Source organism: Sphaeramia orbicularis, chromosome 4, assembly GCF_902148855.1.
Source record: "Sphaeramia orbicularis chromosome 4, fSphaOr1.1, whole genome shotgun sequence".
NCBI lineage: Eukaryota > Metazoa > Chordata > Actinopteri > Kurtiformes > Apogonidae > Sphaeramia > Sphaeramia orbicularis.
The window spans coordinates 57,279,709-57,293,913 of record NC_043960.1 but is presented as its reverse complement, the minus strand read 5'-3'; the positions used below and the strand labels follow the sequence as shown (position 1 = coordinate 57,293,913).

Sequence of the window (14,205 nt, the reverse complement as noted above, 5' to 3'; positions counted from 1 at the left end):
ATTTGTCTCATTTACAGACTTATCATTGATTTGATATAATTGTTTTATCTGTGAATGTATGTTTAATTTTGATGCAATTTTTGCTTTTTGTACACTTTTTTCCTAATTTTTATTTTTTATGTTATAGATTCTGGTCAAGTGGGCAATGTTGTCCGGTGTCAGGTTCAAATGAGAATGTGTCTTATTCATCGACTTTTATCTATGAGTGTATGAAGAATTTTCACTCCTCATCACTCCTCAGTCTTAAAGGTGGTTCGTGGTGTTCCACATCATCTGCCTTTATTCCACAACTAATTCTCCTCCTTTGAGGATTGAAGTCTGGCTGGAAAATGGTTGTTTGCCATGAAAACTGAGTGAACACAGTTTCCTCAGGTCCTTCAGGTGTCCCAACACGTTTATTCACCATTCTACCTTTAATGAAAAAGGACAGATGGGCTCATTTTAGCTGTCCACCTTAAATACATGTGGATTGGAAACACTAACACATGGTTTTTACTGTTGCATTTTGTGACATCAGTATAAAATCCATGTAATCACTGACTAAAACGTTCTTAGTTTGTTCATAACTTTTTTAAAAAACAACTCTGGTGGACATAGAACTTCCTGATTTCGATCATAAGTGTCACCTGTAAAGGCACCAGGTCCTCTGTTGGACATAGAACATGTTGACCAGGGCCAACTTCCAGACCTTGGAATCAGAAAGTTCTATGTCCATTTTTGACTTCTTATATCTGTAAGCCTATGGAGATTTAGAACATGTGAACAATATGTTTAGGGTTCCTTCCACAGTCAACACTGTTTCACACAAAAGATGATTGAGAACTCTGCAAATATCAGAGATCAGAAAGGGGAAATTTTCAAACTCCGTTTCCTCAAAATGAGGAAAAGTGGACACAGAACCAGCTGATTCTCAAGGGACGATATGGTGAACCTTTGTTATTTATGCCTTGAATGTTTTTGCCGATGCAGTTTCACACAAAGCAGCGACACGAGAAGCTACAGTAACAAACACAAAGGCCCAGACACGAACTCCCACTGGTGGAGGTGTTAAAAAATACTGTGGCTGAGCAGTAATCAGAGGTGTTGAACAACAGCTCCTATCCTCCTGTGGGTTATTATGGTCTGTATTCATGTGTCCACGCTCCGCAGGTTCTTACTGAAGGGTCTGACTTCTACCAGTAACAGCTGTGGTTGAGGGTTCGAGTCCACCTCCAAGGAGTTCACGAGTCATTCCTACGTATTTAAGAGTGATCTGTATCGTACGTTCGGAGCTCAACACAATCCCAGTCATTAGTCTTCTACGAACGTCCAGCATGAGTATCTGGAACATCTGCGTACTGCTGATGTCAGGTAATGACACCTCTGATGACTGTGTTTTCTTGACTTGGACAAATGAAACTGTAAACGTACATTTGGGTTTTTAGGAGGAATAAGGAGCGATGCTGAGAGTAAAGGAAAACTGAGCTTCTGTCCTGTGTTTGGTTTCATATTCCGCTGGATCTGATCAGGCACCTGGGGCTCTTATGTCATCAGTTCTCTTTCTTACTATTTGCCCGTTGTGGATTAATGATAACGACATTGTTTGACATTCTGTAAGCTCTGTTTGTTCATCTATGCCAGGGGTGTCAAACTCATTTTAGTTCAGGGGCCACATTCAGCCCAATACGATCTGAAGTGGGCCGGACCAGTTAAATAATAACAGTGAAAAAAGTAAAATTACATTATGATAATGTTAACATCTATAAAAATTTGAATAACATAAACAACTGAAATTTTAACAATTTTATGCCTCAGATTACCAGTTTATCATTTACACATGTGCATTACAACTTACATTACAATTACAAATACACGAAACATTTAATAACAGGCAGAATATTGGTAAAATTGCATTTACTTATCTTGAGACATTTCAGGTTTTTCACATTTTTTGTAAAATAACAGTTTTATAATAAACATTTTCATGTAATTTTACTTTTTACACTAAAACAAAGAGAAAATTTGCTGTTTTCATTATTTATAGGTTTAATATGATAGTATTTTACTGGTCTGACCCACTTGAGATCTAATTGGTCTGTATGTGGAATCTGAATTAAAATGATTTTGACATCCTCGATTGTTAATGTCTTCAGTGTAATTTTTGTATTTCACAAATCCATCCTACAGGCCAGACTGGATCCTTTGGCGGGCCGGATTTGGCCCCCGGGCCGCATGTTTGACACCTGTGTCCTAGGATTAGAATGTGCATTAAAAGAACTGTGACAGAAAACTTGGTCTTTGCTTGTTTTTTTTTCAGTGTGTGTTTCTTCTGGTAAATTGTTGTGTGAAGAAGGACACAGCGGTCCAACCTACGAGTCCATACAGGCGGTGTTTGACCTCCAGGCCTTCAGGCCGGCGGTGAACCTCAGTAACCCCACCATCACCAACATCTCCTTCACCCTCTACGCTGTCCTCGGGGTGGTGAGAACACACAGGGGTCAGGGGTCAGGGGTTGGGGGGGGGTCCACAGATCACAACCAGGTTCCCATGTGCTTCATTTCATGTTTCCTCTGTTTAGAATGAGAAAACCCAGATACTGACCACCTTCCTTTGGCTCCGGCTGGTGAGTAGACTTGGATTTGAACAGACGTTATGAACCCATCAAGACCCGGGGTGTTTTTGTGGCAGTTCCCAAATGATTTTTTTTTTGTATTTTTAACTTTTGTTAAGCAATTTATCACCATTTATTCTAATATTATGCTCAGGGTTTTGTATTCTTAAGTGAAAATCAGGTAACTTCCTATATTTATTAAAGGTGGACGTTTGGGTCTTTATGGGTTAAAGGTGGATGTTGTCATGCGTCGATGTTCATGTTGATTTAGTTTTGGGTTTTTGTCTCTTGCTGTTTTATTTTGGTGATGGTGGTCTCCTTCCTGTTTTGTCAAGACTGTCAGTCTTGTCTCTGTCTTCCCTAATCCCATCATTGCCTGCACCTGGTGTTCCTCCTGTAATCGTCCACACCTGTTTGTGATCCCTGCTTCCCTTATATATTCTCCTCGCTCCCTTTGTCTCTTGTCAGTGCGTCGTTTCTGTGTCCCTGTGAAGATCAGATGTTAAGTATCTTGAAATCTTGATCCATGTGTTTTTGTAAATCAGGGTTTTAGTTTTGTATAGGGCACGTTGTGCTTCTCCTTTGGTTCATCTGTTTTTTACCTTCTGAATTTTTGTAAAAATAAATCCCTTTGACCACTGATCCTGGAGAGTCTTGTGCATTTGGGTCCACGCCGTGTGTTGTGTCGTAACAGACGTTTGGGTCTTTATGGGTTAAGGCAAGGTAAGGCAGATTTATTTGTATGGCACAATTCATACACAGGACAATTCATAGTGCTTTACAAAAATGGAAAAGAGACAGATTAAAAACACACAATTATAATTAAAACATAATCAATAAAACATAAATAATAATTAAAACGAAGTAAAAAGTCAGAGTGCAGATAGAACCCTTTCATTTTAAAGGGTTAAAGGTGGACGTTTGGGTCTTTAAGGGTTAATCTCAGTTGTTTTCCATTCATTTTTCTTTCATATTATTCTGACTCATCCGTCACAGTACTGGCATCATGAGTTTCTTGTTTGGGAGCCTCAGATGTGTGATGGCGTCACCAGAATTTCCCTTCCAGTGAAGAAACTCTGGTCTCCAGACATCATTGTTTATGAATTGTGAGTTTCTGCATGAATTCCTCCTTTAATTTTTATGCAGACATGACGGTTCATGGACAAAAAATACATCATGGGCCGAACTGCACATTCAGGTTCAAAGACACGAAGGTTTCCTCTGTCGTTCCATCTTTCACTGTGTTTTGTGCATTGTTTCCTTCTTGTCACCACCTTCGTTCCCAGTGTGGATGATGATGTTTCCCAGGCGTGTCCTTATGTTTACGTCAACCACACGGGTCACATCCGCTGGGACAGGATGCTCCGCCTGGTCTCTGCCTGCAACCTGGAGATCTTCAGTTTCCCCTTCGATGTCCAGAACTGCACATTTACATTTGGCTCCTACATGCACACCAGTAAGGATATGCACACGCACACCAGCCTGTGGAGGTTCTCATGTGTCCACGTCATGGTTCTTCTTGGTGGTTCTGCTGGACTGGTTTAGCTCTTTTGAAAATGTTTTGTCTCTCATCCCAGACACTTCTTCAGTTCTAAGAACTGGTGGAAACTGAACTTATAGACCCACAGGGGGAGGGGTCTGTGTGGGTGTTACTCCCAACTTAAGTGTTAGGGTGGTAAGGGGGGGTGTCCCTGGGGGTAGGGTCATTAGTGGACATTGTGTGTGAGTTTCAGGGTTGTTGTCCAGAGGGGTGGGTCACTGTCCAAATCCTTCGTGGGGGTTTGTTTGGTTTCAGGTGAGTCCAGGTGTGGAAGGTTGTTGGTTGAAAACTGTTAGTGAACGTTCTTTAAATGGTGGTCTAGGTTTTGGATCAGTACAGTCTCAGACCACCACCTCTGTTCAGGGAAGGAGTTCACACTGTCACTCAAATGTCTTCTTTGACTCCTCCCTCGAACCATTTGTCTTCTCTGGACAATATTCAGACAGTGCTTTCCTCGAAGGAGTGTCCTTGTTCTTCCCAGTGAAGATGGACTGCAGAGTCTGGTCCTGAGGTGGAGGTTCTCCTGCAGAGTCTGGTCCTGAGGTGGAGGTTCTCCTGCAGAGTCTGGTCCTGAGGTGGAGGTTCTCCTGCAGTCTGGTCCTGAGGTGGAGGTTCTCCTGCAGAGTCTGGTCCTGAGGTGGTCTGTGTTGATGCGTTCATGGTGGGGTTCTTTGGTTTGTCCTCTGTAGAAGTCCGTAAATTCCTCACTGCACTGAACTGCATAGACCATGATGCTTTGCTTGTCCCTCTGTAGTTTGTCCTTGGGGTGGACCAGAGCCAGTCTCAGAGTGTTGGTGGGTTTGAAATATACATATACATATATAGGAGAAACCAAAGAACCCCACCATGAATGCATCAACACAAGAGAACCTCCACCTCAGGACCAGACTCTGCAGTCCATCTTCACTGGGAAGAACAAGGACACTCCTTCGAGGACAGCACTGTCTGAATATTGTCCAGAGAAGACAAATGGTTTGAGGGAGGAGTCAAAGAAGACATTTGAGTGACAGTGTAAACTCCTTCCCTGAACAGAGGTGGTGGTCTGAGACTGTACTGATCCAAAACCTAGACCACCATTTAAAGAATGTTCACTAACAGTTTTCAACCAACAACCTTCCACACCTGGACTCACCTGAAACCAAACAAACCCCCACGAAGGCAAGTTTATTTGTATAGCACATTTCAGCATCAAGGCAATTCAAGGTGCTTCACACAGGACATTGAAATACAACAGGAAAAAAGAAACACATTTAAAACATTATTAAAAACAGCAAGTAAGAAAACAAGACACAAAATAAAAACATAAATAAATAAAATAAAGTGAAATAAAATAAAATAAAAACACACACATTAGAGTAAGAATTGCAGTGCAGAGTTTCGAAAGAGAATATAAAATTTATAAAGTCAAAAGCCCTTTAGTCAAAGGCAGCAGTGAACAGGTGAGTCTTTAACCTTGACTTAAAAGAACTCAGACTCTCAGCAGACCTGATATTTTCTGGTAGTTTGTTCCAGATATACGGAGCATAGAAACTGAACGCTGATTCTCCATGTTTAGTTCTGACTTTGGGAACACAGCATGAAGGATTTGGACAGTGACCCACCCCCCTGGACAACAACCCTGAAACTCACACACAATACCCACTAATGACCCTACCCCCAGGGACACACCCCCTTACCACCCTACCCCCAGGGACACACCCCCTTACCACCCTAACACTTAAGTTGGGAGTAACACCCACACAGACCCCTCCCCATGTGGGTCTGTAAGTTCAGTTTCCCACCAGTTATTAGAACTGGAGCAATGTCTGGAATCAGAGACGAAACATTTTCAAAGGAGCCAAACCAGTCCAGTAGAACCCAGAAGAACCACCAAGAAGAACTTACACTTGTGTTCACTTCAGTAATCCATAGTTAAACAGTAAACTGTCATGTCTGAGTGGTATGTCAGTATTTAACAGAACAACATGAAAAAAGGAGAAGAGAAGGAAGAACAGGTTGAATTTCACTAACAGTTGGTGCTCTACAGTGAATGGAAACAGAACAACACTGTAGATCTAGAAGACAGACTGACAGCAGTATCTAACCCACCCCAGTAACAGCAGATGAAAAGTGGGTTCCTTTGAAAACCTGTTCTGACACAGGTCTGGGCTGATGTCGGACAGCTTTAATGACTGAACCCTGGGTGGATTCTATGTTTGTCAGACGTATGAGAGCTGATCACTGTAAAGTCCTTGATACACAAAATAGTGGACTCAAATGCACGATTCACTGAAAACTGAAGCTTTTGAAGGTGCTGGAGACTTTCATGACCAGTTTTTCATCAGATCTGTCAAACTTCAGTCATATCCTCAGTATCATGAATCTGTCAGTCTGTCTGTCATTACTCACCTGAATCGCTTGCATTACAGTGAACAGTTTTTTAGTGCCATCCACCAGAAACAAACCGTGTGTTTACAAACTGACCCAGGACGTCACTCGAGCATCTTCGGTATTTTGTCACGACGTGCATTGTGGGAAACGGAGGTTCGCGCAGCCACCTGACAGCGGCAGCGTGACCATATGGTATAATGATGAAACAAACATGCAGAAATGTGGAAACAGCTGGAGGAATATACATAGAAGGAAGGGAGTTCCTGCCGTTTCTGATCGTGTCTGTTCCAGCTGCTGCTGTCAGGTGGCTGCGTGAGCCTTCACTTCCCACAATGCACGCTGTGACAAAATTCCGAAGATGCCCGAGTGACGTTCCAGGTTGGTTTGTAAACACACAGTTTGTTCATGGTGGATGGCACTTCAAAATTGTTCACTGTAATGCAAGAGATTCAGGTGAGTAATGACAGAAAGACTGACAGATTCATGATACTGAGGATATGACTGAGGTTTGACAGATCTGATGAAAAATTGGTCATGAAAGTCTCCAGCACCTTTAACGAAAGTAATTTAATATTGAAAAAGTGACTGACCAAAAAGCGCTCCCAAGGAGGACGTATAATACAGGGTGACACAAAAAAACGGGAACTTTTTAACAATCCAATAAAACCAAGAGTGATGGAAGAAAAATATTTTATTCATAGTAATTGAAACCTTAAACCATGCCATTTAAGAAACAATGATGGAATTTTCATTTTTTAAAAATTCCTTCCTGTAGATGGCGTCCTCCTGTACAAATGCGTTCTTGAAATCTGCTGTTGAGATTCCTCATTGACCGCTGCAACATCTCAGCTGGGATACTGTGAATTTCATCCGGAATTCTCTGTTTTAACTCATCCAGAGTTCTTGGCCGAGTCGTGTACACTTTACTCTTGAGATAGCCCCACAAGAAAAAATCTCAAACGGACAAATCTGGCGATCTAGGGGGCCAGGGAACGTTACCGAATCTTGAGATCACACGGTTACCGAACAATTCTTGCACAGCCGCCAATGGTTACTAAAATGGGGGTGTGTTTACTTGCTCAGGGTCACTGTGTCGCAGTGCTGCCACTTGCTCATGTCTGCCAATACGCACTTCAAAAATTCCTGTTTTTTTTGGGTCACCCTGTACTACTCAAAAGAATCTCTATGATAAACAAAACTCTTACAGAAAAACTGAAGCAAAACTAGCAAACATGAAAAAACCTGGTTTGGACGCTTGGCATGAACACGCTGACAGAATATGACGAACTGGCACAAGACAAAGGGAGACGGGGGCTATTTATACATGAGGTAGGGGAACACAGGTGACACCAATCAGGGGTGGGGCTAACAATCACACTGGTGGGAAAACACACAAAGGGAGGAAGTCAGGGTCTGAAACGAGAGGGAAGAGATGTGTACAAAATAAAACAGAAGTGCAAGACAGGACCAAATGTGAACAACTCATAACATAAAGTGATTAAAGATGAGACATGAAACACTAAACATTAACATGACTAACACACCTGACGAGACATGACAATCACTGGAGTATTAACTGTTCTGTTCTAGTTTTAAACTACAGTTTGGTGTTGACATGAATTACTGCCTTATGACCTGAGTATGAACAGACTAAACTGATGTCATGTACCACCAATAAATAATAAACCCTCTGAAGCATGAAACAGTTCAGAAAATGAATGGATGTACATGGTTTAGTTTGTGTCACGTCTACCTGAACATTTGTGTGGTCCATAGTCAGAGATGTGAGGGTCAGCCCGGCCTTGACCTTCAAAGAAATGTCAGGGAACTCCAAGCGCTACCTGGAGGCCAGTGGAGAGTGGGAGTTGGTGGATATACTGGGAGAGTCGTCCATCCTCCAGTTTGGGATCGACGAGTGGGACATCATCACCTTCTGGGTAAGATCTACCTACGTCAGGGCTGTCCAACCCTGGTCCAACCCTGGTCCTCCAGATCTACTGTCCTGCATGTTTTAGATGTTTCCCTCTTCCAACACACCTGATTCAGCTGATCAGCCTGTCATCCAGCTCTGCGGCAAGGTTATTATCGTTAACGAAAACTAACGAAATGACGAAAACTAGAATTGTAAAAACATTTCCGTTAACTGAAATAAATCAAAGCTATAATGATAACTAACTGAAACTGTATTGTGTGCTTATAAAACTAACTAAAACATATATATGGCCCCAAACTATGGAACAGCCGACCTGAGGTCTGCTGCGAGTGTTCATATTTTTAAAAGTAAACTCAAAACTTATCTTTTTAGTCTAGCTTTTAATTAAACCCTTACTATAAACTTTACTTTGCTGCTTGTATTTTTATTTGCAACTGCGGGACAGTGGGGGGTTTTGTTGTGAAGCACTTTGTACTACATGTACCATGTATGAAAAGTGCTATAGAAATAAAGTTTGATTGATTGATTGATTGATTGATTGATATAAAAATTATGGATCAAATTCCCTTCATTTTCGTTTTTATCAAAGTCAGATTGATATGAAATCGATTTTATTTCACTTGAGCCATTTTAGCTAGCGGCACCATACGACACTTCATGGTCCGTCACTTCTCGTCACTTGTGGTTTCCAGTCGTCTTCTGGTCCCCACTCTACCTGGAAACATGGAGACTAAAGTTGGGAGAAAGCAGCAGAGTCCTGTCTGGGATATATTTGAATATGACAACAGAGAAGAAGAGAAAAGATATATATATATATATATATATATATATATAAAAAAAAAACTAAACTAAACTAAAACTAAGCATTTAGAAAAAATCAGAAATTGATAAAAACTGCCAAACCTGCTTTAAAAACTAATTAAAACTAACTGAATTAGAGAAAAAAAGGTCAAAACTAAATGAAACTAAACTATAATGAAAAATCCAAAACTATTATGACCTTAATGCAGAAGACTGAGAACGACCATCAGGTGGACTGGAAGAGGAAACATCTAAAACATACATGACAGTAGATCAGGAGGACCAGGGTTGGACACCCCTGCACTACATATGCCCTGTTTCCACTGCGTGGTATCGGCTCGACTCGATTCAGCTCGGCCTTTTTGTGTTTCCATTACGAAAAGGACCTGGAATCTGGTGCCCGGCACTACTTTTTTGGTATCACCTCCGCTGAGGTTCCAGGACTGGGGACCAGATACTAAAACGTGACGTGTAAACACTGCAGACCACTGATTGGTCAGAGAGTTTTCTCTGTGACTCACCATTTTACAAAAAACAGATGCAGAAGTGGGCAGTAAATATAGCGGTACATTAATCCACATGATAACAGCCCAAAACCACACCGTGGTCGGTCGAGGAGGTTCAGTCTTTGGTGGCCGACTTAAAAATTGAGATGAGACAACATGCAACGAGTGAGTTTATCAGCAACTCTCTGAACAGACGACATGGAAGTAACGCGCCACATCGCTATGACGTCCAGGTACTGTAAAGTCAGTAGTATCTTGTAATGGAAATAGTCTCCAGGAATACTGAGTCGAGCCGAGCCAAGTCGAGCTGGTTCCACGTAGTGGAAACGTGGCAATAGACACCTACGACTGAGTGTATAAAAAGACAGGTCATCAAACATCAGTCATGTGACTTGAGGACCTCTTCCTTCTCCCACGTCTCCACATACATATTCAGTCTGTGTGTCCTTCCGTCGTCCCTCAGGTGGTCATAAAGCGTCGTCCAGTGCTCTACGTGGTCAACCTGCTCATCCCCAGCTCCTTCCTGATGCTCATCGACATCTTATCTTTCTACCTGCCGCCCCACAGTGTAGACCGCGCCTCCTTTAAAATGACCCTGATCTTGGGCTACACCGTCTTCCTGCTCATCATGAACGACCTCCTGCCCAGCACCGCCAACGGAACGCCAATCATAGGTCAAAGGGAAACGCACAATGAACTCTGTACAATACCTATAATGAACACTGACTAACATCGGCCATGTCCTTGTAGGTATCTACTTCTCAGTGTGTCTGGCCCTCATGGTCATCAGTTTGTTGGAGACGGTCATCATCACCAACGTTCTACACCACAACTCCCTGAAGTACCAGGAGGTCCCACAGTGGGTCCGAGTGGTGGTCCTGAAACATATCGCACGCCTCATCTGTTACCGCTGGCCCGAAGAAGACTCACCCTGTTCTGTCCACCCAAAGGATCGACCTGCCAATGAGCAAGGCACCACTGACCAATGCACCATCACACCAGCCAACCCGACTGCTCCACAGCCCCCGACCAGTAACGGAGGTAACTACTGTAAATACCAGTAACGGAGGTAACTCTACTGTAAATACAAGTAACGGAGGTAACTACTGTAAATACCAGTAATGGAGGTAACTCTACTGTAAATACCAGTAATGGAGGTAACTACTGTAAATACAAGTAATGGAGGTAACTACTGTAAATACCAGTAATGGAGGTAACTACTGTAAATACCAGTAACGGAGGTAACTCTACTGTAAATACCAGTAATGGAGGTAACTACTGTAAATACAAGTAATGGAGGTAACTCTACTGTAAATACCAGTAATGGAGGTAACTACTGTAAATACAAGTAATGGAGGTAACTCTACTGTAAATACCAGTAACGGAGGTAACTCTACTGTAAATACCAGTAATGGAGGTAACTCTACTGTAAATACCAGTAACGGAGGTAACTCTACTGTAAATACCAGTAACGGAGGTAACTCTACTGTAAATACCAGTAATGGAGGTAACTACTGTAAATACAAGTAATGGAGGTAACTACTGTAAATACCAGTAATGGAGGTAACTCTACTGTAAATACCAGTAATGGAGGTAACTCTACTGTAAATACCAGTAACGGAGGTAACTCTACTGTAAATACCAGTAATGGAGGTAACTACTGTAAATACAAGTAATGGAGGTAACTACTGTAAATACCAGTAATGGAGGTAACTACTGTAAATACCAGTAACGGAGGTAACTCTACTGTAAATACCAGTAATGGAGGTAACTACTGTAAATACAAGTAATGGAGGTAACTCTACTGTAAATACCAGTAATGGAGGTAACTACTGTAAATACAAGTAATGGAGGTAACTCTACTGTAAATACCAGTAACGGAGGTAACTCTACTGTAAATACCAGTAACGGAGGTAACTACTGTAAATACAAGTAATGGAGGTAACTCTACTGTAAATACCAGTAATGGAGGTAACTCTACTGTAAATACCAGTAACGGAGGTAACTCTACTGTAAATACCAGTAACGGAGGTAACTCTACTGTAAATACCAGTAATGGAGGTAACTACTGTAAATACAAGTAATGGAGGTAACTCTACTGTAAATACCAGTAATGGAGGTAACTACTGTAAATACAAGTAATGGAGGTAACTCTACTGTAAATACCAGTAACGGAGGTAACTCTACTGTAAATACCAGTAATGGAGGTAACTCTACTGTAAATACCAGTAATGGAGGTAACTGTACAGTAAACACCAGAATATGAACCTTGGAGCCTCTGGAAATGTGTCTGTAAAATACCAACTTCAAACATATTCAACATGTTCCTTCTGCTCTTCCTTGTGCTGTTCCTTCCTGTTCCTTCTGCTGGTCCTTCATGTTCCTTCTGCTGTTCCTTCTGCTGTTCCTTCATGTTCCTTCTGCTGTTCTTTCCTGTTCCTTCCTGTGCCTTCTGCTGTTTCCATAGTAACGCCCTCAGCTGCTCCAGTGGAACTTCAGCAGATCTGTCAGTACGTCCAGGACCTTCGGCTCCACCTGGCGTCTGTGCAGAGGGAGGGCGACCTGCAGAACCAGTGGTGTCATGTGGGCTATGTTCTAGACTTCCTGCTGTTCCGCGTCTACCTTCTGCTCATCTCCTGTTACGCTCTCATCATCATCTCCATGTGGTGCATCTGGATCAGTCAGGGCTGACGTTGGTTCCATCGTCTATAAACTACAGTTAATAAAGGTTCATGTACATGTAGTTGGTTCTCACAGGACCATCAGCTATTCTATGTGTGTGTGATGTTCCAGCTCAGATGTTAAAGTTCTCAGTAGTGTTTGGATGATGATGTCATGTGTTTAGATCATTGGTGTAAAATCAGCATGTTCATGGATGGAACTGGAGAACGTTATTTTAACCAAACGAATAAACATATGTGAGAACTCCATGGGAATGTTCTAATAAATGTTCTTCATTCATCTAATCCTATATACCAGTATATCAGATTCATGAGTTCTCCAGATCCTCCAGAACATCCACATCTGACTGAAATAATTCAACATGTTTTATTAAACATTAGTAAAAATCCTCCACATGAACGTGTCCTAGAACCATTGGATCATTTAATTGAGTTCATACTTAATACCTTTGGTTTATTGTATTTTATATATATATATATATATATATATATATATATATATATATATATATATATATATATATATATATATATATATATATGTGTGTATGTGTGTGTGAATATATATGTGTATATATATATATATATATATATATATATATATATATATATATATATATATATATATATATATACAGTACAGGCCAAAAGTTTGGACACACCTTCTCATTCTTCACATTTTCTTTATTTTCATGACTATTTTCATTGTAGATTCTCACTGAAGGCATCAAAACTATGAATGAACACATGTGGAATTATGTACTTAACAAAAAAGTGTGAAATAACTGAAAACATCTCTTATATTCTAGTTTCTTCAAAGTAGCCACCCTTAGCTCTGATGACTGCCTTGCACACCCTTGGCATTCTCTTGATGAGCTTCCAGAGGTAGTCACCTGAAATGGTTTCCACTTCATAGCTGTGCCTTGTCAGGGTTACTTAGTGGAATTTCTTGCCTTATTGATGGGGTTGGGACCATCAGTTGTGTTGTGCAGAAGTCAGGTTGATGCACAGCTGACAGCCCTATTGGACAACTGTTAGAATACATATTATGGTGAGAAACAATCAGCTAAGTAAAGACAAACGAGTGGCCATCATTACTTTAAGAAATGAAGGTCAGTCAGTCTAGAAAATTTCAAAAACTTTGAATGTGTCCCCAAGTGCAGTCGCAAAAACCATCAAGCGCTCCAACGAAACTGGCTCACATGAGGACCGCCCCAGGAAAGGAAGACCAAGAGTCACCTCTGATGCTGAAGATAAGTTCATCTGAGTCACCAGCCTCAGAAATCGCAAATTAACAGCAGCTCAGATTAGAGACCAGATGAATACCACACAGAGCTCTAGCAGCAGACACATCTCTACAACAACTGTTAAGAGGAGACTGCGTGAATCAGGCCTTCATGGTCAAACAGCTGCTAGGAAACCACTGCTCAGGAGAGGCAACAAACACAAGAGATTTATTTGGGCCAAGAAACCCAAGGAATGGACCTTAGACCAGTGGAAATCTGTGCTTTGGTCTGATGAGTCCAAATTTGAGATCTTTGGATCCAACCGCCGTGTCTTTGTGCGACGCAGAAAAGGTGAACGGATGGATGCTACATGCCTGGTTCCCACCGTGAAGCATGGAGGAGGAGGTGTGATGGTGTGGGGGTGCTTTGCTGGTGACACTGTTGGGGATTTATTCAAGATTGAAGGCAACCTGAATCAGCATGGCTACCACAGCATCCTGAAGTGACATGCCATTCCATCCAGTTTGCGTTTAGTTGGACCATCATTTATGTTTCAAC

General features: G+C 41.6%; 1 protein-coding gene across 1 annotated transcript; it reads left to right on the top strand.

Annotated features, from left to right (window-relative positions):
• The first annotated feature begins 2,211 nt into the window (after positions 1 to 2,211).
• On the top strand, positions 2,212 to 12,431 carry LOC115417624 (5-hydroxytryptamine receptor 3A-like). The gene is given in 8 exon segments (XM_030131636.1): positions 2,212 to 2,460; positions 2,558 to 2,602; positions 3,587 to 3,696; positions 3,877 to 4,046; positions 8,277 to 8,437; positions 10,204 to 10,414; positions 10,491 to 10,781; positions 12,208 to 12,431. Coding segments are annotated over 8 exon segments (1,461 nt in total).
• The last annotated feature ends 1,774 nt before the right edge of the window (positions 12,432 to 14,205 follow it).